Raw genomic sequence first — 25,315 nt, 5'->3', positions numbered from 1 at the left:
ATCTTTGTATTCACTTAGTTCCTCAAATTTCCCCCCATAGATTGGTCTTCTCAGAAAACTCATCCGCTCCATTAAGATATCTCCAAACCATGTTTCATCTCTGATCTTTCTTTTTCTTGAGATTCTCTTTTCTCTGGAGGTACTACCAAAAATATCTACTTACAGGTACTGATACCTTCATGAGCAGTTATTTCAAAGAACAGTGGAGCACTTTTATTCCCATTCTTATAAACCACCTTGCTGGGTATTCTTAGGCCAATCACTTAATCTCCAGGATCTCAGATGGAATGATAGTAACTTCTTCAGGACAGGAAACTGAACTAGATAATTTCTCAAGGTTTTAGATTTTAACTTAAAACCAATTCATTGTCTTCTTATAACTGCTTTCTCATTTAAAACATTTCTTCCTTTCATCTTTAGACAATAGATTAATAGAAAATAATGGAATTTGAGAATTTGGAAAGTCGTGTTAGGCGCAATTCCTTTTCTTTACTTCATGGGTAAGAAAATACATAGGTTTATTATCACCTCCATCTTCTTTAGCCCTACCAGTAGTCTAGTTCCATCAATTCTCCCCCCCCTTTTTTTTTAAAGATTTATTTTATTTATTTATGCATACAAGAACTGGGGTGTAGGCCAGAGGTGTGGGGGATGAGAGGATTCACCAGAGACAGAGTGGGGAACAGAACAGGCAGATCTACTGAAATACACTGCTGAGAGGAGCAGTGGGCGAGTCAGGAGAGATCTGCTGTGCCATGTGGGTCACCTCCCTGGCCAGGAATCGAACTCGTGCTGCAGTGGCTGCGGATTGCTTCATAGTGCTGTGTCTTAATCTCTTGTGCCACCAGGGAGGCCCTACAATTACCTTTTCAAACCCATTTTCCAGTATTCCCCTAAAAGTCAGTGGTCTATTAGTATATATTTGAATGAATCTTCATATTTTCTAAATAGAAATCCTTTTTAGCCTAGATATAATATATCCATTTTGTTTTGTTTTTTAAAGTGCCCAGGTTCAAGAGAAACTACTGTTAAATAACAAAAATCCAAGTGTTAGACATTTAGAGCAGGGAAGGCCATGCCTAGAGAAAATTAAGCTGCCAGCTTACCCAGGACCCCAGGAAACACTTGCCAGAGATGATAAAGCCCAGGGAGAGGCAAGAAACACTGAGAGGGGAAAAAGGCAGCCCCCACCTCAACCCACAGGCAGGTAGATAAAGCCAGAGGACAGCAAGAAGCTACCTAGAGGGGGGATTTCTTGGGAATTGTCAGGTCTCTCTCTGGGCAGTGAAACAATGCCTCTGAGTTCTTTCCCTCCCAATGGAAGGGTAGGGCTGGCTGACACCACCCAAACCTGGGGCCAGACTGATAAAACCTGCAGCCCAGGAACACAGGAGAAGGGTGAGTGACTTAGACAAATAAACCAAAACACTGGTGGCACCTGTGCAGTATACCCCAGGAAGGGACAGAGTGAGCAACTAACTCCTATGCCCCATTTAAGAGAAGAGCTCCTCTCTCTCCCCTTGCGGTTATTCTCCCCAGGAATTTCTGCCCAGACCTCTTTCTTGGAGTAATTTCATTCTGTCTCTGAATAAACTTTGCTTTTGTTTCTGCTAAAGATGTGGCTATGGGGCCTCCTTGGTGGCGAAAGGGGTTAAGCACCACACTATGAAGCAATCCACAGCCTCTGCAGCACGAGTTCGATCCCTGGCCAGCCAGGGAGGAACCCACATGGCGCAACAGACCTCCCCTGCCTCGCCCACTGTTACCTCTGCAGTGTATTTCGGTCAGTCTGCCTGTTCAGTTCCCTACTCTGTCTCTGATGAATCCTCTCACCCCACCCCCACCCTTGCTTCTCTGGCCTGTACCCCAGTTCTTGTATGCATAAATGGGTGAATCTTGGAAGAAAAAAAAAAGATGTGGCAATGAATTCTTCTCCCACCATAGTCAAGGACCAAAAAACCCCCAAATCCAGCACCCCCAAAACTGGACCACACAACCAGTTAACTTTAAACATCTAATTCGCTTTATTAAATGATTCATGAATCTAGACAGAAGGAAGATGCTCAAAAAAACTGTACAAAATAAAAGGTTTTATGGGCAGAAAGAAAACATTGTAAATAAAGTAAAAAAGAAAAATGAACATGGAGTTATTCCAAGTCTCAGTAACAACAAAACAGACCCAAGAGGTAGTTGAGGGTTAGATCCCAGGCACATCCAGGGGGCCCCTGGCATGTTGGGGCACATGCAGATGGGTCCACAGTCAAGAAGAAATGAAACCACACTGGCAATCCATGCCCAGGATTGAAATTCAGACTAGCATTGCTTCACAAACTTTCCACCAATTGCAACTGCACTGACTGAAAAACTTACCCTGAAAGCGAAACTAGCTCTATCTCTTTTGCCTACAGAAGCATGCTCCACTTAGAGCAATTTGGGCTGAATTCAGCTCAAGTGCTACTTGAGTTTATATCCCGGGGACTACAGTTCAGAAGTCCCTAATTATTGCTGTAATACTCAAACTTTAACACTTGAGTTGTGATACCTCTGCTGTAATACTCAAGCTATAAACAAGAACTGTCACTCTGCAGCTGTAACCTGGTTGACCAGACTTTACTATCATCGACAGACTAGGTAAGAGGAGAGGGAATTATTTCAGACCCAGGTAATCTACCTGTGTGGAATTGTTAGGGGGGAAAGGATGTCCTGAGCTAATTCCATACAGGCTTTGTGGACTCCACCCCCACTCTAAACCAAAGCCATCAAGCCAGTTTTATATTGGGGCTGCCTTGTAACAGAATGGGTAAGTGTTTTGTGGCAGATTTTCTCATTTTCCACTAGAGAATGTAAAAGATTGCCTCATTGGTGCTGACCAGAAAATTCCCTACTGGTCCATTAGGACTATATTCCTGGGGAAGGCTGAAACTGCAGTTAGGTTAGATATTGCATCTTGGTGGGCTTAGCACGAGAACCTCTTTTGGAAACTGTCATTTTCTAAATTTTTAATACAAGGAAGGCAGTTGAAAGTGAGAAAGATAGAAACCAAAGGTGAGTGGAATAGGAGCAAAATGTGTGACCTTTCTATAGTTTCAGTTCCTGCTCATTTTTCTAGCGCTTGGTTTTCAGATACTTTAAACTACTCTTAACTTGCCATGATTTTTCAAGTTCAGTCATATGTTTTTACATCTTTGTACTATAAGGGAGCAAAATTTGCCTATAATATGTCTCTTTGGGATTAGGATTATGCCATAGGAGGGGCTCTAAAACAGGTTGGAGGTTGCCCTTTAGTAAAAGACATGCATATGTATAAAGGAAAATCTCCATTTATAAGGGTGTCTCTCTATACCAGAAAAACCAAATATCTCTAATTCAGTAAGGGAGGCAGCAACTTAAATCTGCATAATAGTCATGGCCTTGTTTAATGTACCTTTCCTAAAAATGTCTCAAAACTGATCTTCTCTCACCTCCACCCCCACCATCCTTTGTCTTAAGTTATTTAAAAAGGTGACAAGCCATTTTGGTTTTTACTGTTATCTCCCATATATACAGTAGGTATACATATTTAGTTTTTAACTTTTTTTCTCGTCAATCTGTGTGATGATAATTTGACAATTTGCCAGCCTATAACAGAAAGGGAAAAGGAAGAATCACCCTTTCCTCCTCCCTGACAGCACCAAAACTGCCAAGAGGACACTGATGTTGCTGTAGAACTTTCTGAGAGCCCCTCCTTGCCATATTCATAGACTTGCAGTCTATGAAAGTTATGCAAAATATGCTGCCTTCCGGTAAAGCCAGTCTTTTCAACCTCCACTAACGACTAAGGAACTGGATAAAGATTTAACAATGGGTACCCATCCTTTATATCTCCACAGCGCACTTCTTAGACAATAAGAGATTAAACCCCAGCATTGCTTTCCTCTGCACATAGATAGCATTAGGTCAAAAAACTCAGAACCAGAAGCCCCCTTCAAAAATAATTAATTCTTAATGTCAATGACCTACTGCTCCAACCAATATAAACTAAATTCTAGCTGTGATTTTTGGAACAGTTCTCACAGAGTAAAATCTGACTGCTTACTCTTTTTTTTTTTTTTAAACTATGAGACTTTTATTCCAGTTAACATCAGAAAAGATAAAAAGCAAAACAGGTTTTACAAAGTACAGATGCGTTTGGCGATAAGACATATAGAGCCTAGTTCTAAATATATTTAAATTTGAAATAATTTTTGATTCCTAAAGACCAATTCAAACACAGGGTTTCTTCAGATTTCAAAAGGAAGCTCTACATTTGTAATCCCTCATTTCAAGCAGCTTTGGAAGTTTTCTACCAATACAACCAGTTTCTTCTCAGTACACTAAGGCTCTGCGTACCACTTCCAAGCACCGGGCTGACGTTTCAGACATTTTAATGTGATTAGAAAGGTCAAGGTCACACTGCTTGAGGAAAGGCAGGATTCTGAACTAGGTTTGACTCTAAGTCGTTGCTTTTAAACTCTGCTATAAAAATAACCAGGCTAAGAAAGGAGTGACAGAAGGCCCGGGTAGACAGAAAGACGAAAGCCTCTATATTCGAGCTTAGAAAGGAGAAGGAGGCTGGAAAGCCCCGGCGGCGGCGGCCATTTTGCGGGCGCAGAGTGCCGGAAGTCCCACCGCCCCCAGCTAGATGGTGGGCGGCCCGCACTCTGCGGGGCGGGGGCGGGCACCGAGTGCGTCTGCCCCTCGGGGGTCGGGGGCGGAGCCCGAGGGCGGGGCTGGGGGCCGTGCGGCTTCCCGGCTCGAGGTGGTGGGCGGGCATGAAGACGAGACCCTGCCCGGAGGCTCCCGACCGGGGGCGGTACCCGGACTGTGCAGCTTGGAGGCCAGAGGCGGGGCCGGTGGGCGGGGCCGGGGCCTGGTGGCCGGGTGGTTCCCGACCTGGGCGGGCCTGAAGGCGGGGCGGGGGCGGGGCTCCGCGGCGAGCAGGGGAGGAGCTGACCAGGCCTTGACTTACCCGCACCTCACTTTCTCCGATCGTGACTGAGCCGGCTAGGAGGGCTGGGGTGGGAGATGACTGTGAATTCCTCCCTGCTTGACCCACCGCACGCACCGATTCCCTTCTCCTCGCGGCCCCGGGGCTGCAGACGTAGCAGGTGAGATGCACCTCAGGGGCGCCGACCTGCGGGATCTTGGCTCGGCCTTGATGGTCCCCAGTGCCTCGTCCCCTCGGGTCTGGACAGGTGGGCAGCGCCAGCCAGTGGCGCCCAAGCCCGCAGCCCGCTGCCTGCACCTGTCCTCCTCTGCCAGGCGCCGCCGGCTTTTGGGACCACAGGGGAAGGCTTGAGCTGGGGGAAGGGGCGACTTCTCCCCTCTGGTGATAGAATTACCACCCCCCAATTTAAGGAGTCCCTCATTGCACGTGCGTACACCCTGACTTCTCAGGTTCTTCCATTTATCCCGGGGTGGCCTCAGTATCTGCGCATCCTGGGAGCTGCTCCCAAGATACACGGAGTGGTGATCAAATTTTCACCCTTACTCTTTTTTGGAGCATCTCAATTTCCATGGGATTGTGATTCTTATGCCCTGTGGAAGCTGAACGACCAACTTTTTTTTTTTTTTTAAATCCCAGCAACACCCCCGGCTGCTTTTCCACTTCCACTGCTGCTAGCCCAGGCATTGGGTGGCAGCAGCTCTCTGGGCGGCATATTTGTTTAGAGACTCTCCATACCCTTATCTTGAAGGGACAAAGTCTGTCGCTGCCAGCGGGGGAAGGACGCAGTGCTCAGCACTCCCCAGCTTACTCTCATTTTACATTTGGGTCTTCAGGGAGGACATTTGGTCCCCTGCTAGTAGGTGGGAGTGGGTGGGTGGTGGATGATGTGGAAGAGTGCTTTAATTGTACCTCGTTGTACTGTGCTTTCCCTTTGGGATAAGGCTATTGGGTGTTTGTGAAACAGACACCCTGAGTTTAAAGCTTTATCTTTGAAGTTAATCAGAACCTTCTTCCCATTTTCACTTAATAGTTGTTTACAGTTTCAGTGGGTCCATGATGTTATCTGAATCACCTATGCAGTGACCAGAAGTGGTTTGTGTGTAACATTTCCCGACTCCAGGACCTGGTGAGCGGTCCCTTTTACAGTCTCAGGTCAACTTGTTTGTTCTGTAACAAAACTTGTTTTTAACTAGATGAAAAGACTGGATACTATTTTTTTTTTAAACTTCCCTTGCTTGGTTCCTGTTCATTATAAAAGAATGCTTTAGAAAGCATATTTTCCTCCCACTGGGAGGGAAAAAGGTTAAGATGAGATGAAACTTTATTATGTCCTTTTTGATTATTTTGATTTCCTCTCAATTAGCAGATACTGCTTTTTTCAACATTTTGAGGAACATTAAAAGAGACTTCATGGGAAGGGGCACGTTACCTTTCAAAGTTTTCTCTTGATTTTTCAACTAATTGAAAGTTTAAACCTGGGCATTTTTACAACTACTTAGCCATCACCTCAACCAAAATGAAGAGCCTTCCTTTCCCTGCTGACAGCTATTTGAGATCAAACTAATTAAACGGAATTCCTCTTAACTATTTAGTATAAAGCAAAAACTTTTGACCCTCTGTTTTAGTTGGTGAATCTTCAATGCCACGTATGTTTGAAGAACTAGCATAGGACAATGAATTGTTTTTAATGTTACATTGTTATTATAATCAGAATTACAACTCAAAATAGCAACTGGTAACTGGTACCATTTCTTGAAGACCTACTCTGTGATAAGCTATAGCAATATGCTGTGTATGAAATCTCTAATTCTCACACTATCCCCATCATAAGTGGGAGTTTACTCTCATTTTACATTTGAGGAAGCTAAGATTCAGGGAGGCTAACTCTTGTGAAAGAGTTGATAAGCAGTAAGGCCCCAAACTGGGTTAAGATCTGTTTGACTCTTTTACCTGAACAACCACTGCTGGTTAAAAAAATTATTGGAATTCATTGAGTTGCAAGTGTAATGCAAATAAGGAGTTATTAACAGTATAAGTTGTACCTGGCAAATATAGGGAATTTTAAAAAAATAACAGGGAATTAGAGTAGTTTATTACTTTAATATTTATCCCTGCCCCCCTTAGAGCTCAAAACATTTTACCCTTTGTTCATTGTTCATTGGCTCCTTATTTCAACTATGGGTACCTATACCAATGTAGCTTTCCCAGGATATAATTTGATGCTTATTTGATAAACTTCAAGTATGCGAATATTGTAGGTTTTGTGTATTTTGACCACTCCTACCTAATCCTGGTAGAAAAATATTTAATCCAGATTAAATATAAGGTTTTAAAATGGTTCAGTTTATACTAGGGGTAGCACAGAGAAAATTATCTCATCCACACCCCCACATATCAGTTGTTGCCAGTCTCTGCTATGCCATCTGAGTGTTTTTTAATGTGATGTGGGTGTTTGAGAATTTAACTTCATTATTGTAAATAGTAAGAAGCATGAGCTTTTTCAATTTTTACCTTACATAAAATCATTTTAGATGGTTAACCCAGAATAATCACTTAGAACTTAGCAATTAATTAATTAATTTCAAATCACTAATAAAAGCAGAATAGGCTTTCTGAGCTCAGACTGAGTTTGTGGCTAACCACACTGAGACGGTTGGAATTGTCAATAAATACAAGACCTGTTATGGTGCTTCCCTCAGGAAAATGGCAAAGAATATTGAAATCAGCCAACATGCCAAGTACACTTGCTCCTTCTGTGGCAAAATCAAGGTGGAGCCATTGGAGATCTGGCACTGTGGTTCCTGCATGAAAACGGTAGCTGGTGGTACCTGGACCTACAACCCCACTGCTGCCATCACAGTAAAGTCTGTCATTAGAAAACCGAAGGAATTGAAAGACCAGTAGAAGCTCTACCATTTGCTTTTTGTTTTTATTTTTATTTTTAATTAATGGCATATTATTTTACATCCTTGTTTGATTTTTCACAGTATAGAATTTCTCCCCTCAGGTGCGTGGTCACCGTAGTTTTCCCACCACCAAAGCAATCATAGTCCTCCACCACAGTCCTTTGTGCTCTCCTCCCTCTTTGTTTTCTCCCCTCTCCATCTTCCTCCCCTTTCCCTTCTGGATGCCTCAGATCTGTGGTCAGCTTTCAAGAGTCAATTTTAAAGTTGTTTTTTTTTTTAAAGATTTATTTATTTATGCATACAATAGCTGGGGGTTCAGGCCAGAGATGCAGGGGCGGGGTGGGGTGAGAGGATTCACCAGAGACAGAGCTGGGAACAGGACAGGCAGACTGACTGAAACACACCGCTGAGGGGAGCAGCGGGCGAGACAGGAGAGGTCTGCTGTGCCATGTGGGTTGCTCCCTGGCAGGCGGGGCATCGAACTTGTGCTGCAGAGGCTGGGAATTGCTTCATAATATGGTGCTTAACCCCTGTGCCACCAGGGAGGCCCCTTAAAGTTTGTTTTTATCTGATCCTTTGTGGTTTCTCTGTAGTACACATATAAATGAAACTATCCACTGTTTTTCTCCTTCCGGCTTACTTCGCTTAGATAATCCCTTCTACTTCCATCCATGTTGCCACAAATGGCATTAGTTTATCTTTTATGATCGCTGAATAATATTCCATTGTGTATATATACCACATCTTCTTGATCCATTCATCTGTTGTGAGGCATTTAGGTTGTTTCCATATCTTGGCACTTGTTAATAGTACTGCACTAAACATTGGAGTGCAGGGTTCCTTTTGAATTAGTGTTTTTGTGTTCTTTGGGTAGAAGCCTAGGAATGGAATTGCTGGGTGATATTATAGATCCATTATTAGTGTTTTGGGGAACATCCATACTTTTTCCCACAAAGGTTGGGTCAGTCTACTTCCCCACCAACAGTGTAAGAGGTTTCTGGGTTTTTTTTTTTTTTTTTTGATATGAGCCATTCTCACAGGTGTGAGTTGATATTTCATTGTAGTTTTCTTTGGCATTTCCCTAATGATAAGTAATGGCGAAAATTTTTTTCATATGATTGTTGGCCATTTGCATATCTTCTTTGGAGAAGTGCCTATTTAGTTCTTCTCCCCATTTACTGATTGGGTTATTAGTTTTTTTTTTTTTTTGAGTTGTATGGAAGCCCCACTATTTGGATGACTACTTGCTTATAATAAATTGATTAGCTTGTATACAGCAACAACAAAAGATGATTAGTTGCAGAACATTGTGTCCCTGGCAATAAAAAAGGAATCTGATAAGCAGTGTAATGTTTTTCTGACCATCTATAAAACATTTCACAACATATTTTATAAGTAGCTTTAGAACATGTTAGTACCCATTTTGTCATCTTGGGCTGTTGCTTTAGTAAGAAACTTTAATAAGAAACTAGAATACTTTGGGCCTCCCCGGTGGCGCAGCGGTTGAGCGCTGGGTTGCGAAGCTGCCCGCAGCCTCTGTGGCGCCGGTTCGATCCCCGGCTGCTCCCCGGCCACCGGAGGAGGGTCCCACATGGCGCGCAGACCTCTCCTGCCGCCCGCTGCTCCCCTCAGCAGTGTACTTCGGTCCTTCTGCCTGCTCTGCTCCCCGCTCTGGCTCTGGTGAATTCTCTCACCCTCCCGCGCTTCTGGCTGTGCCCAGTGCATGTATAAACAAAAAAACAAACCAGCAAACAAATAAATAAAAGCATGCCTCTATAAAAAAAAAAAAAAAGAAACTAGAATACTTTATCATTCAAAAAAAAGAGATTTCTGTTCATGAACTAGATAGTTCCTAAAAGAGAACATGGCTCCACTAAAGGGTAAAGGGTTTATTTGAGAGCAGGTTATTTAGTCATATGTTAAAAAGATACACACACACATGTATACACACATACACATATTAGGGACGCAACAATGAGCAAAATCATGCATAGTCCCTACTTCTGTGGCACTAAAAGTGGGGTCAGAGAAACCTCACACAATAAAATGACTCCTGAACTATATGATGTAGAAGGTGAATAAGTGTTATTATGTAGAGAGTAGCATATGATGAGGAGACAAAAGCACTTTTTTAAAAAGATTTATTTATTTTTATACAAGAACCGGGGTACAGGCCAGATGCGGGGGAGGGTGAGAAGATTCACCATAGACAGAGCAGGGAGCAGAACAGGCAGACGACCGAAATATACTGCTGAGGGGAGCAGCAGGTGCTACAGGAGAGGTCTGCTGCGCCATGTGGGATTCTCCCTGGCTGGCCGGGAATTGAACCAGCACTGCAGAGGCTGCGGACAGCTTTGCAATGTGGCACTCAACACGTTGCGCCACAGGGGAGGCCCAGCACATTTAAAAAAAAATTATACAAGAGCTGGGGTACAGGTCAGAGGCACAGGAGGGTGAGAGGATTCACCAGAGAGAGAGTGGGAAGTAGAACAGGCAGACGGACTGAAGGCACTGCTGAGGGGAGCAGCTGGCGACACAGGAGAGGTCTGCTGCACCATGTGGGACTCTCTCTGGCTGGCCGGGAGTTGAACCAGCGCTGCAGAGGCTGTGGACAGCTTCACAGTGTGGCGCTCTACCAGCTGCTCCACTGGGGAGGCCCTCAAAAGCACATTTTTATAGTGAACTGCATGTAAGAGTCCCTGTAGCATGAAGGGACTAAGGGGCATTCAATAAGGCTAATATGTGAGACTGTTATAAGGTGGGATACCATCATTTTTATTTTCATTCTTATTTTCTACCAAAAGTTATATTTAACTTTTGTTAAGCAAGCACTTTGTTGCTGTGAATGGCATGAATTTATCTTTTTTGATTGCTGAATAATATTCCATTGTGTATATATGCCACATCTTCTTGATCCAGTCATCTATTTTTGGGCATTTGGGTTGTTTCCAGGTTTTACCTATTGTACATAGTGCTGCAATAAACATAGGTGTATAAGTGTTCTTTTAAATCAGTGTTTTTGTGTCCTTTGGGTAGATCCCTAATAGTGGAATTGCCGGGTCATATGGTAGCTCCATTTTTAGTAGACTGAGGAACCTCCAGACAGCTTTCCATAGTGGTTGGACCAGTTTGCACTCCCATCAGCATTTGTTGTTGCTTGTTTTTTTGATATGTGCCATTCTTATTGGTGTAAGGTTGTATCTCAATGTGGTTTTAATTTGCATTTCCGGGGCCTCCCCTGTGGCCTAGTGGGTTGAGCGCAGTGCTGTGAAGCTGTCCACAGTCTCTGCAGCATGGGTTCGATTCCCGGCCGGCCAAGGAGATTCCCACATGATGAAGCAGACCTCTCCTGTCGCGCCCGTTGCTCCCCTCAGCAGTGTATTTCAGTCATCTGCCTGTTCTGCTCCCTGCTCTGTCTCTGGTATATCCTCTCACCCTCCTGCGCCTCTGGCCTGTACCCCAGCTCTTGTATAAAAATAAATAAATCTTTAAAAAAATTTAATTTGCATTTCCCTGATTATCAGAGATGTTGAACATATTTTCATATGCCTGTTGGCCATTTGTGTCTCCTTTTTGGAGAAATGTCTTTTAAGTTCTTCTGCCCATTTCTTGACTGGATTGCTTATTTTGTTTTTGTTGAGCCGTGGGAGTTTTTTGTATATCTTTGTGATCAGGCTAGAAGGAATTATGCTCAGTCAGATAAGCCAGAAGGAAAAAGAAAAATATTGGATGGTTTCACTTATAGCAGGAATATAGGAAAACCAAATAAGACATCAGTGTAAAAAAATAGTAATAGTACAAAACACAACAAAGCAAAAACAGACAATTATAAATCAAACACATACTGCAGGGGAGGAGAAGGGAGAGGGATTAGAGGGGGGAGAGAGGAGCACAGGGGACTGAGGTGATGGTGCACGGCTGCACTGGTGAAGGAAACTATGGGGAATACACTTGAGAGGGCGGGGGAAGCAAATATTGTTTAAAAATGAACAATGATGTAAAAATAAAAAATAAAAATAAAAAAAAATAATCACTTTGGCCAGATGTGATTATAATGGACTTTACTTGAATAATCTCTAGTTCCTATGTGGATACTATTATTGCCATTTCGTAGATGAGGAAAGTGAAGCACAGAAAAGTTATGTTACTGGTTCAAAGATGATAAATGATACCATGCTGCACTCTCTTCCTGTCCTGTACTCAGATATGACCACAACTGACAAGGACCCTTCTGTCCAGTGTGACTCCTTGATGTAACTCTAAGAATTTCTGAAATTTCATGAGGATTTAGAGACAGGTTGCCATTCAAGAGAGACTGCCTGTGGGCTCCATGTTCTTAACCACTAAGGGGACTGAAGTGTGGATCATTGGGCATCATAGAGCATAACTGCTGCTGTAATAATTGTGTCTCATTCTGAATATTATTCTGTGTCACATTCTGAATACAGGACAGTAACAGAAACATTTTGAGATCATCAACCTTTGAGAGGCAATTACCTGTACCCCCCCTTTTTTTATATTGTATTTCACTCTGATGGTAACTGAAGAAGTATATATGTTTACCTGACCATTTAGTAAGTCTAGGTTTACCAATGTAACTTTTCAACAAGAATTCTTATTGTTTGTCTTATTGTCACATTGAATCATTCTTCCTTCCTTTTTAGATATCTGACTGGTGTTGAAAGGTGAAAGAAAATGAATTCTTTTTCTGATTTACCTGCAGAGAACTTAACCTTGGCATCCAATATGACCAAGACATTGTCCTCAACAGTAACATATGGATTTAATTCCACTGGTGACCCACCTTCTATGTCAATAACAAGGCTTTTTCCAGCCTTACTAGAATGCTTTGGCATAGTCCTTTGTGGCTACATAGCAGGAAGGGCCAATGTCATAACATCAACACAAGCCAAAGGATTGGGAAATTTTGTCTCCAGATTTGCACTTCCAGCTTTGTTATTTAAAAACATGGTTGTGCTTAATTTTTCCAATGTAGATTGGTCTTTTCTATATAGTATTTTAATTGCCAAAGCTTCTGTATTTTTCATTGTATGTGTATTGACCTTATTGGTCGCCAGTCCTGACAGTCGATTTAGAAAAGCTGGACTATTCCCTATATTTGCTACACAAAGTAATGACTTTGCGTTGGGATATCCAATAGGTAAGTTGTTTTTTATTTTTCAAGTTTTTAAGAAATTCATGTGTTTTAAGAAGTAACAAAATGTAAGCCTTTAAAATTAAAGACTTAGTATTTGTTAGTGATAGTTATTTTGTGTCTCTAGGAAATCTTGAATTGCATAACTTCAGAGTTTGAGGATCCTTCAAATGTCACCTCCATGTAAATTTTTTGAATCATCTGTCTATAGTATTCTTTTTTATCTTAGTAATCACATATGAAAGAAGTTTGACTTCCAGAAGGATTAGATTCTGATTTAAATTATGTAAAAAAAAATGTTTCTTTTTATACAGAAAAAGTGGAAATTTATAAGTGACTTTTCCCCTTCCTTTATTTTTCTTGTCACCTAGAATATATATGTATAATTTTACATTAAAAATTTATTTTTGAGCGAGTTATTCAAAATTTTTAATGCAAATTAATTTCTTAAGAACAAAAATGATGTGGGCATTTTTACCTTTCCAAATTTTCTTTCTTTACCATTCCAACCTTTTAAGCTGCCTAGCTTTGTGTTTCTTTGTGTGTATATTCTTGGCAAAACAGTAACATACCAATTTGGGATGCGGAGCTCTCTTGAAAAGAAAGAAACTATGTTTTTTAAAATGCCCTGCCACTCGCAGCGGTTGAGCGTGGGTTGCGAGGCTGCCCGCAGCCTCTGCAGCGCCGGTTCGATCCCCGGCTGCTCCCCGGCCACTCCCCGGCCACCGGAGGAGGGTCCCACATGGCACGCAACCTCTCCTCCTCTCCTGCCGCCCGCTGCTCCCCTCAGCAGTGTACTTCGTCACTCTGCCTGTTCTACTCTCCGCTCTGGCTCTGGTGAATTCTCTCACCCTCCCGCGCTTCTGACTGTATCCAGTGCTTGCATAAATAAATACATAAATAAATCTTTAAAAAAATAAAAATAAAAATCCCCTCCTTCCCTGCAATTTTTTTTTTAAAAAATCAAAAAAATAAAAAATAAAATGCCCTGCCACTAAGAAAAGTTTATGTTGTACTTTAATCATGTATCATGAGGTCCTGGATATTATGAATCTAATCATTCACACATTCATATTACTAGTGACTGTACTAGCTTCCGGGAGCACACTTCTGACCAAAGTTCTCATCATACTGATTTTACATTTTAATGGAAAGATAAATAATAAAATTAAAATATCAGACAAGGGCCATAAAAATAAAGTTATATAGAGAGATCAGAATGAGAAGTACTAATTGAAGTGAGGTGGTGGGGTCAGTGAAGACCTTTCTGATGATATTCTGAGCAGAGACTTGAATGAAACATACTGAAATGGACAATTGAAGTCTACTGTTAACTTTCAAATTTCTCCCATTTCCCCACTGGCACCAAAAGGATTCTAGTGGACTATACTTTTTATTTTTCTCCCATTGACCCTCTTTCATCTCACTTATGAGAAATAGAGATATACCAAAAATTAAATAACTGAGTAAAACTAAAGTTTTATGAGAGAGGAAAGTCTACATGCTAGATAACAGCTGTAAATAGTCAGAACTAAACATGTGTTCCTTTAAAATAATTGAATTTCAAAATTAGGGGTAAACCAAGTGTTTTAATACTTTGGAAATAAAAGGGCACGGAGTTAATGTGTTTGACCATCTCTTCAAGAATATTAATAATGTAAATTTGGCAAGGCATTTATGGTATCAGGACCTTAGATGTGGTTTAGTATAAAAATGTTAAATATTTAATAAATATCAGTGTATCGCAACTTAGATAGGAATTTCAAGTATATAGTTTTATGATCTTATAGATCAGTAAACCCACAACTAAATGGAACTAGCATTTGTAATTTTATCATTTAAAGAGTACTTTCTAATAGACTTATCGCATTTGAGCTAGGGAAGATTATTATCCTTAATTCCAAATAAGGAGACAGCTTACAGAGATTTCAGAGATTTAACTGTCTTATTCCAGGTCAGACAGCAAACAGGTGACTGAGACCCAAACCTAGATCTTCTGGTTCTAAATCCTGGGTAGTCTTTATGCCACACAGTTATGTAACATGCTCATTTAATCTTCAGAAGACCCAACCAGCCCTTATACATTAGTTTCAGAGGGAATGAAAGTTTTGTTTTTACATTATTCTAAAAATAGTCCATAAACTGCATAGCAGGACCCATTAGAGAAGTTTAACCATTTTCATGTTGAGGCAGAATTTGTAAATAAGCAATGTGTCACTGTTGCTTTTCTTATGTCCCACATTAAATCAATGAATCTGTAATAATCATATTTCCAGCAGCCAGGCTAGCCACATTTCCCTGATGATTATGCTTATAGATTTTGTGTTGTAATTTTTCTTTTTAAATAAACAATGAGTTCTTGTAACATTAGGTTGTATTTAATAACTTTACCAGAAGCCAGTAGTATAGACAGAAATACCCTCTAATATCTGCAAATGGAAAGATGTGATAGAGAACTGGAGAGCTGTGCATATGCTTCAACGAAGTTATTTATTATTGCTGTCCATGCCCATCTGCCCCTGGTTTGTTCAGGGTGAACAGAGAAGACTGTCCCTAGAGAAGACCTTTCTTTCCATTTGTTACATGACCTTTCTTAGGAAGTCCCACTCTCTTGTTCACAAATAAGTATCATAGCTCATAGACATGTCCTTTTGAAGGTTGCGTTTGTCCCCCAACATTGGTCCAACTTAGAGGTGACTCAGGAGAAGGGAGGTCAATTTGTGTATATAGAAAAAGAACAGTTATGTTTCCTTTTCTTCTGTAGTATGACACTTATAACAGTCTTTAAAATTATAATAAAATGATTTATCTATATTCAAGTGACAGAATAATACTGGGAATTATTACAGACTAAAAAAGAACTCATGGCTATTTAAAACAGTTATTTCCAAGGTACTTTAAGAAATTTGAATGTGAGAAGAAACTGAAAATCTACCAAGGTGAAATGTTGATTTTAGCAAAGCAGAATGGTTCCCTGCCTCTGTCATTAAAAGGTACTAATAGGGCATAGTTAAGTCCTATAATTTATTCTTCAAACAATGCTGATAGCATAAGTACCCTGACTAATCATAATTATGTTCTAGTGCTAGGACTGTAAACAAAGGAAATGAAGCATTTAACTATATGCCATTAAATAATAGAATGATCTTGTCTGGGTCTTTGTGTTATTTGCTAGGGATTGAAACCCTGCAGGAATCAAAATAGGAGCCACAGTAGGTGGCTAATTTTGTCTTTTAGTTCTTCAAAGCTATATAATAATTCCTCATCGTTGGGATTCTCCCCCCCACCTTATTTATAAGTATTAATTAATTAGAACTTAATAGTTGATATAATGATTATAAATCTAATTTGTTGATTTAGGTCACTGCCTTCATATTTGTAAAACCATCTTCAGACCCATAATAAAAAATGCACTGTCAATTTACAGACAATTGTGTAATATTAAGTAATTATGCAAATGAATGTCAGAAATGGACTGAAATTTCATTTGAACCCTATTCTTACAGTAATTTAACAAGTATTTGTTTATGTCTTCACATACTTGTTCCACTGACTTTAAATACTAAAAGTTTAAATACCTTTAGTAACTTGCTTTATAAATATCTAGAATATGAAAAAATTTCGATTTAAAAAAGAAATGGCCTAGTGAATAACAATTAAATATAAATTGCTGTTACAAAATACATTTTTACTATGACTGAAGCCTTTGATGTGTTAGTTAATCCCATTCAGCAAGTATCTTCAGATTTGCTCAACCCTGTGCTGGGCCTTATAAAAGAGTTCCTCCAAGAAGTAAACTCTGCCTTTTCTGTTCCCCACTCTGTCTCTGGTGAATCCTCTCACCCCCCACACCTCTGGCCTGTACCCCAGTTCTTGTATGCATAAATAAATAAATCTTTAAAAAAAAAAAGTAAACTCTTGAGGTAGCAATAACATGAAACTAGTTACCAAGTTACCAGAGCAACCCAAAGAAGGGGACTGAAGACTTGGTGGAAGAAGTGGTACCAGAGACAGACCTTAACTAGTAGGTGAGGCTCAGATAAGAAAGGAGAGAGTTCAAGAATACAGGGGATGATAAGCTTGTAGAACTAGTAATTATTAATCTGTAGTTTGTCCTATGCAAATGACATTAAAGTGGCTGAGGAGGCTTTACATTAAAGAATTGATGAGGTGGGCCTCCCCGGTGGCGCAGCGGTTGAGCGCTGGGTTGCGAAGCTGCCCGCAGCTTCAGCAGCACCTGTTCAATCCCCGGCTGCTCCCCGGCCACCTGAGGAGGGTCCCACATGGCACGCAGACCTCTCCTGCCGCCCTCTGCTCCCCTCAGTAGTGTACTTCAGTCTGCCTGCTCTGCTCCCCGCTCTGGCTCTGGTGAATTCTCTCACCCTCCCGCGCTTCTGACTGTACCCAGTGCTTGTATAAATTAAAAAAAAAAAATGCACAAATCAATCAGTATTAAAAAAAAAAAAAATAGGTGAGGTAGATAAACTAGACCAGTAGTGAAGACTGACCTGTAAGAGTCAAAATGAAGCTTTCACAGTTTTTCTTGTGAGCAGTGAGAGCTGTGGGAAAACCTTAATTTTTAAAAATTAAAATTTAGATAATATTGTCAGCAATGAATAAAGTAGATGAGCTGGTCAAGAAAAAAACAAAAAAAATTCAGGTACGTAAACTCATTTCAATTTTGAGATTTTTGACTTAGTCATTGCAGGTAGAAAACATGAAAGATTCTGCAAAAGAAAGAACTTGTCACATGTAATAAATACGATCTCTCAAATATGCATCGAGCTTCTAAAACATTCTCGTGTCCTTTATATGATGGTGATTAAGTGCTACTATGCTGGGAATGTAAATTTCTGGGGGAAAGACATTAACTTAAGAGGTATTGTGCACTGTCCATTGTCAAAGGAAAGACCTGAAGCATTTTAGTTTGGCCACTTGAGAAAATTCTTGTGCTTTTCAAAAAATATACTCTCTATTTTAAAAACTAGTGGTGCGCAGATATGGATGGCTTTCCCTTGGAGATAGAATGTCTAATCAGCAGAAGCATAGCTATGGAGAAATAGTTACCAAAACGTGCTGCTTTTTTATGTGCACACATTGAGATGTGAAGTTATACTCCCTGAATGATGTAGTTTTGTATACAAGGGGCAAATCAATTTAAAAATGCTGCCTTTTTTTTTTTTTTTACTTATAAGATGAAACCTTATAAAACATGAAAGGAAACCACTAAAAGTTACAGGGTTAATGTATGGAATTTGGCTATCAGTGGAAAGAATTTGTGAAATTTTATGTAATCAGATATGTTTTGTTCAACCGCTGCTTCATTTTGGCAATATTATAGACCTCTGTATATGCTTAGCCGAAAGAAAAAAGGATTGGAATTGTATAAAAAGTAGGTTTTAGCTAATGAGAACAAGGTGAATTCTAAATCTTATATAACTAGTTATATAACTCAACGGGACATGTGCATGACATTAACTGAACTTAACCTATCCTGAGTAAGTAAACAAATATATTTTCCTACCTGTGTCACTTTATCTTAATGTAAATTGAGAAACCTAATCTTTTACATTTTTTCACATGATTGCTTCTCTCCTTGTGATTATGGCTGTTCTTTTTTTTATCTTTCTCAACCTCTAATTATTTATGAATAAGGCTTTACATGTATTAGGTTAAATAATTTCAGAACTCATTGCCAAAAAATGTGTAGAGACCAGTTTGCTTACTCCAATACTCTAAGTTGCCACACTCCACATAAGAACAGGCTACCAATCCTCACGTTCACCAAAAAATTGCTAGAAGTCTGATCCAACCCACCAAGGAAACTCATCTTAAGCAGTGATTAGGTTCTGAAGTTATCGTGTATAGTCAAACCCTTGAAAAATCCCTTTAGTCACCCATAAAATACAGCACACATACTTTGTGTGTATTGGACCACATCACTAAGTCTAATAGAGCCGTGTTCTTCAGTGAACAAGTGATGTAATTAGTTTGCATTTGGGAACATGCTTTATGGAAAGAATGACACTTTTGTTTTCCTAAAAGTGTATTTGAATTCAGGTTAGATAAATTTGCATCTACATGACTCTAGTGTAATCCCTTCCTTTTCTTATTTCCACCTTTCCATCCCTTCCTCAGCATCTTCACTGGTCTTTTCTGAAGGCATTCACAGCCTTTCATTCCTCTCAAATGGAGACTGCTCATTTTCTCATCACCTGCAAACTACATGAGCAGTGGGAGGCAGGACTGGCATCCGCCTTGGCCATCCAGTACCACTGCTAGGGCATCATTCTCTGCTTTTTTGGTAAAAACTGCACCTTGAGGTTCATGCTGCTTGGCTAGACCTCTGATCTTCATTTCTGTTATCTGCTGGCCTCAGTCTAGTCATCCCTCCTCATTCACTGGAGACTTCAACATCCGGCTCACTTTCATCTTCTATATTCCCAAGTTTTGCCCTTTTTTTGTTCGACCTTAGCATCCATGTGCACTACATATCAAATTCTCTGCCCTCCTGGTTCCCGGGCCTCCTCATCTCCAGTGATGTTTACGTCTATACCGCTTCAGCCGCCAACTCCCAGGGCCTCATCTTGGATCTAGTCTTCTGGGAAATACTAAATTCAGTAGTTTACCAGCTGATGTATTCCAAATTCCTAAACTTCCAACTACACATAAATCTTGGATTTCATAGGGACCTCTAGTCTCTGACCCCTGTAATTTCCATCAGCTGTCCCCCATCTTCACATCTTTTCTTGTATAGCTTGGACCCCATCATTTCAGTGCCTATTTGTTCATTCATTGTTTCCAGCTCACTCCCCAACCCTCTGTACTCTGACTTTTGCGTCTCCACTCCAATGAGAACCTCTCTCAAGGGAATTAACAACCAGCTTGTTGCTGTTACTACTGGATAGTAAAAATTAGGAAGGTTTTACTAAAAATATTTTAACTTTGGTTATCATTTTATATGCTAAACGTTATTAATATAGTTTTTTCTTCCATTTCAGCTTTATTTCTAAAGTGCGCATTTTCTAAAAGTAGGCTATGAGCATCATTCTGTACTATTTACATTAATTTACAATATGTTGTAATTCAGCCCTGAAAACATTATATCATAATATATTAATGTATTTCTATGGTGGTGACTTAAAAGTCCATTTTAATCCTTGTTTTGCAGTTGAAGCTTTGTATCAAACTACATATCCAGAATATCTTCAGTATATTTATTTGGTGGCACCAGTATCTCTTATGATGTTAAACCCTATAGGGTTTATCTTCTGTGAAATCCAGAAGTGGAAAGACACTCAAAATGCTTCTCAAAACAAAGTAAAAATCGTGGGACTTGGACTTCTACGTGTGTTGCAGAACCCAATAGTATTTATGGTTTTCATTGGCATAGCCTTCAATTTTATTCTTGATCAAAAGGTGCCCGTATATATGGAAAATTTTCTTGATGGACTTGCAAATTCTTTTTCTGGATCAGCCCTATTTTATCTTGGTCTTACAATGGTAGGAAAAATAAAGAAACTGAAGAAGTCAACATTTGTTGTCCTGATTCTTCTCATCACAGCAAAACTGTAAGTTTCACTTATTTATCTTGGGGACTGTACTTTGTGGAAGCCTTCCAGTTCATTGGGTTATGTTTGCAACTATTTTCTTCTTTAAATAGTCAGATAATAATAGACCTCCTAATTGAGTAATTGTGATTTAAAAGAAACTGTGATGTTGGTAGATTGTTCTTTCCATTTTACTGTCAGGAGATAAGGACTATTGGCTTTCCTTGAATTTAATATAACTTAGTATCTCCTAATGTTCTGGTTTGATCATATTTTAAAGGGATTTTGCAAGATTTCTGAGTTTTCTAAATCGATTAAAATCCTAACGTAGCTTGTTATGAGAATAATAATTTTATATATAAACATTTTTCATGAGTTTGGGAGAAATATTCTGTAATTCTGAGGGTGGTTGAGCTTTTTAAATATAGGTAAGTCATTATGAATGATTCTTATCAACCATCTGATCCTATCCTGTCAAATAAAAAGTTCTTACCAACTCAATTGTTTACAGTTCTTCAGCTTACTTAGTTCATTAATCATGGAATTATACTTTATGGTACAGGTGACATATTTTTACTGCTAGATTAGCACAAAGCACTTGAGGCATACTTATATTGAATTTAGCTCTGGCATATATAGTTAAATTCATGAAACCAGTGCAATATGAAATAGTGTTTATATTTTCAAAATGATAAAAATGAAAGTTCTGAAAATTGTTATGGTGGTCTTATGCTCTTTGGAAATAAAGTACTGATTAGCATTGCCACAGTAATAAATATGGTTCTACAATAATATTATCAACTTCAACTTATAAGTAAAATTTAAATATCCCATTTTTTAAGTCTTTTCTCCTGGGTCTTTTATCTTTATTAGATATTTTCATCTTTTTTCACATTGAAAAATACATAGAAGAGTAGTTCTTTACTCTGTCCTGGTGGGTCTCTGTGGGTGCTACTATGACAAAGCTATCAATTTTGTTCTTTTTAAAGGAAAGTTCCATTAGCTCAGCTACTGTTAATAAGCTCTTTCTATGGAATCCTGAAGGATTTGTTTGACTCTTCATCCAGTCAGAATTTCATGAATTTTGTGTTCTGCCTCAGTTATTCCAGTTCTCTTTGCCGAACCTTTTTGTCTTTACAAAGATGAAGAGTTAATTGTAAGATACCAACTTTTCTACTGGTATTAGAATTTAATTGAGCAACATTCTTATTACCTGAACTGTTTAAACCCCTAATTAAAATACATAAAGATCAATTTTTTTCAAAAAGTAATTTTCTTGGAAAAAAGTTGATCTTTTTTCTTTTCACTTTCAATGATCTAATAAAGAAAGCAGATATAACTTTTTACAATTTTTTTTGCAAGAAAACTGTTTGTATGGCTGCTTCCTTTTGCCTTGTGTCTCAGAGAAAGCAAGATGGGTCACCACCATCTGGTGCCATCTGGACAGGATTGCTGCACCTGTCCAAATCCACATAGTCTAATCCAGAAATAAACGCCTCAATATGTGCCACCAATGCTTCTGGCAATATGTGAAGGATATGGGCTTCATTTAAGTTGAACTAAGTGAACTTTCTTGAATTGGTCATCCAAGACATCTATCTTACAGCAGAAACAATGCTAGATCTTTGGATAAAATGAAAAAAAACAAACAAACAAATATTTCAGGCCTCTCCATGGTGCAGTGGGTTTAACGCCACACTGTGAAGCTGTCCACAGCCTCTGCACCGTGGGTTCAATTTCCGGCTGGCCAGGGAGAAACCCACATGGTGTGGCAGACTTCTCTTGCCTCACCCGCTGCTCCCCTCAGCAGTGTCTTTGGTCTGTCTGTCTGTTCTATTCCCCGCTCTGTCTCTGGTGAATTCTCTCACCCTCCCACGCCTCTGAATGTACCCCAGTTCTTGTATAAATAAATAAATCTTTAAAAAAAACAAATAAGTATTTCCAAAAAAGAAGATTATTTGTAAAATAATTTTTTGTAAAACAGTCCTCTTTTTTCTCCTAATCCCTTATGTTTGAAGTATTTCTAGAGTATTGTTCCACATTAAATGGTTCCGAGTTGAATTCTTGATTCTTACAACAAAGAACCCTCATTTGGCATGCAGAACATATGTGTGTGTGCAAATAGATAATACCTCCTGGGTAGACAAGAATGACCTAGTGCCAAGTTTACTAAAGCAATCTACTACTTAAGGACCAGCCTGCTTTGATATCAAGTGAATAATGCATTTCTTGTTTCTTCAGCCTGGTGCTGCCACTTCTATGCAGAGAAATGGTGGAACTCTTGGACAAGGGCGACAGTGTAGTGAACCATACAAGTTTATCGAATTATGCATTCTTGTATGGTGTCTTTCCTGTAGCACCAGGAGTGGCTATCTTTGCAACACAGTTCAACATGGAAGTAGAGATTGTATGTATATACTGCTTTCTAAGTTTGATTGTTTGTGTGGTTAGCAGAAAAATTAATTTTTTAAACACAGGAATCTGCATTTTTGTTAGTTACATTATTTATTTTTCATAAATTTATTTATGTATTTTCTTACATCATTGTTAATTTTTGGACAGTATCTGATTTCTCCCCTCAGGTGTAGTCCCCATAGTTCTCCCACCACCATAGCACCCGTGACCATCACCACAGTCCCTTGTTCTCTTCCCTCCCCTGTTTTGACCCCTCCCTTGGCTCTTCCCTGGATGCCTCAGATATGATCTGCTTGCAAATTTTGTCTTTTTTTTGACCCTTAGAATCAGCTTTCTTTTTGGACAATTTGATGTCTGTAAACTACCTCATTATAAGTAAGGAGGCATCATTCAACAATAGAGTTATTTAATCTAGGATCTTTACTTAGCCATGATTTTATTCATTAATCTTTCTTGTTTTCAAGTATATTTTTGCTGTATTTATAATTAAGCCTAAAAGTTATTTACAGAAAGGTAACTTGAAATTTTGAGGAGAAAAATGTGTTTAATCAATCACCAAATGCAAAGCACCATATAATCAATTGTTTTAAATAACTAAAATAACATTTAACACCAAGTTGCTAGTGTCTAAGCACTAACTATACTTGTTATCTGCCTCATCAGACTAAATGTTTTTAAAACATAATATGAAGGAGCTAAAATTGCTTGATGAAGGGCAGTTTTGTTACTTAATCTATAAAATATTGACATTCACTTTTTCTCTTTTTGAATTGCTTTCATTGCCCTCTATTTTATGAAATAGCATAGAAGGAAACTGGACATTGGTTTCATTAGATCACTGATATTATTTACTTTCTACAACCTGGAAGATAACCATCAGCAGTGAATGTCTCTATTATATACTAATATAACTTGAGCTTAGCTTAGAAGAGCTTCCAAGGAAACTTAACTATGTTTTCTTTTAAGGACTCTAAGGAAAGGGGAGTATTTGATAATATTCTGGATTCTAAATCTCCTTTTTCTGGCTCTTGTTTTTATTTTTGAATGCCTTAATATGTTCTGGCTATTTAAATTTTAAGGTAATTGTCTAAATGAGAGTGTGATTCACTTTGACATCATTTTTGCAGATAACCTCAGGGATGGTAATAAGCACATTTGTGTCTGCTCCAATCATGTACGTTTCTGCCTGGTTACTGACCTTCCCCACTATGGACCCTAAGCCATTGGCATATGCCATCCAGAATGTTAGTTTTGATATAAGTATTATCAGCCTGGTCTCCTTGGTAAGTGTGTTGCAGTATAAAATGAATGAAAACTACGGAATGAATTTGAGAATAGCTTGATAACAGAAAGTTAGGGATTTAAAAATCTGATTTATTATGCAACAGAGAAAGCTGAAGCCTCCCCATAAAATACACCAGGCTTCTGAGTTCTGTCTTTCCAGTTGAGAGTTAGATTGTATAGCAGACAAAATAGGAGATTTTGTCAGAGTTGGATTTGACTTCAAGATATGTATCATAAACTACTTCTATTATCTATTACCTCAATCTTGCTAAGATTCATTTGCTCTTATAGAGATTCATTATCTCTTAAAATAGAGATACATTTTACCTATTTTCCTGAACTGTTTTAAAGATAACGTAAGACGGTATGTATGGAAAGCATTCTGCAGTTGGCAAATCACTATACAAATACCACTTGCTATAGAAGTCTGGGGTTGGAAGGGATCTTCGGGATCATGGCCAACTACCCATTTAATGTTAGTGAAACTTTTTGAATGTATCTACTTCAAACTAAATACATAAATACTTGACAACTAGATTATCTTAAAGATCAAGTCGCCCTTGAATTCAAACATTCTGGCTGAAAAAAAAACTTTTTACTGTTAAAAGAACAGAGGTGGGGATGAACATGTATATTGGCAACAAATATATGCATAATTAGAGTAATTTTAGGAAATTAAACTTGCATATTCCTTTTTTAATTTTTTTTATTTAAGATTTATTTATTTATACAAGAATCAGGGTACAGGCCAGATGTGCGGGAGGGTGAGCGGATTCACCAGAGACAGCGCTGACAAATAGGGTAACTGACAAAATACACTGCTGAGGGGAGAGCAGGCAAAACAGGAGAGGTCTGCTTTGCCATGTGGGATTCTCGCTGGCGGGCCAGGATTGAACCCGCGTTGCCAAGGCTGCGGACAGCTTCACATTGCGGCGCTCAACCACCTGAGCCACCAGGAAGGCCCTAAACTTGCATATTCTTAAAATCTGTGCCCACTAATAAGAAGGCAATCTGGGGAGAGAGAGACTATACATTTTAA

The 25,315-nt window shown here is 39.3% G+C and overlaps 2 protein-coding genes across 4 annotated transcripts in view; both read left to right on the top strand.

Moving 5' to 3' along the window:
- Nucleotides 1–7,143: 7,143 nt before the first annotated feature.
- LOC311187369 (large ribosomal subunit protein eL43-like) lies at nt 7,144–8,381 on the top strand (the record flags this gene model as incomplete). The annotated part of the gene is made up of 2 exons (XM_084258731.1): nt 7,144–7,161; nt 7,589–8,381. The coding sequence occupies 2 exons, from the start codon at nt 7,144–7,146 to the stop codon at nt 7,868–7,870; spliced, it is 300 nt and encodes a 99-aa protein (XP_084114857.1). The 3' UTR covers nt 7,871–8,381.
- A 4,186-nt stretch (nt 8,382–12,567) lies between these two features.
- GPR155 (G protein-coupled receptor 155) overlaps nt 12,568–25,315 on the top strand; it is a gene marked incomplete at both ends in the record, with an annotated part of 32,965 nt that continues 20,217 nt past the window's right edge. For all 3 annotated transcript variants that reach the window (XM_084236998.1, XM_084236997.1, XM_084236999.1), the window contains 4 exons: nt 12,568–13,033; nt 20,199–20,598; nt 22,819–22,984; nt 24,120–24,275. In XM_084236998.1, the coding sequence (XP_084093124.1) occupies nt 12,568–13,033; nt 20,199–20,598; nt 22,819–22,984; nt 24,120–24,275 (1,188 nt within the window). The remainder of the gene's footprint in view (nt 13,034–20,198; nt 20,599–22,818; nt 22,985–24,119; nt 24,276–25,315) is intronic.

This window comes from Talpa europaea (assembly GCF_964194135.1).
Source record: "Talpa europaea genome assembly, chromosome: 1".
NCBI lineage: Eukaryota > Metazoa > Chordata > Mammalia > Eulipotyphla > Talpidae > Talpa > Talpa europaea.
This window is presented reverse-complemented; position numbering and strand designations above follow the sequence as displayed.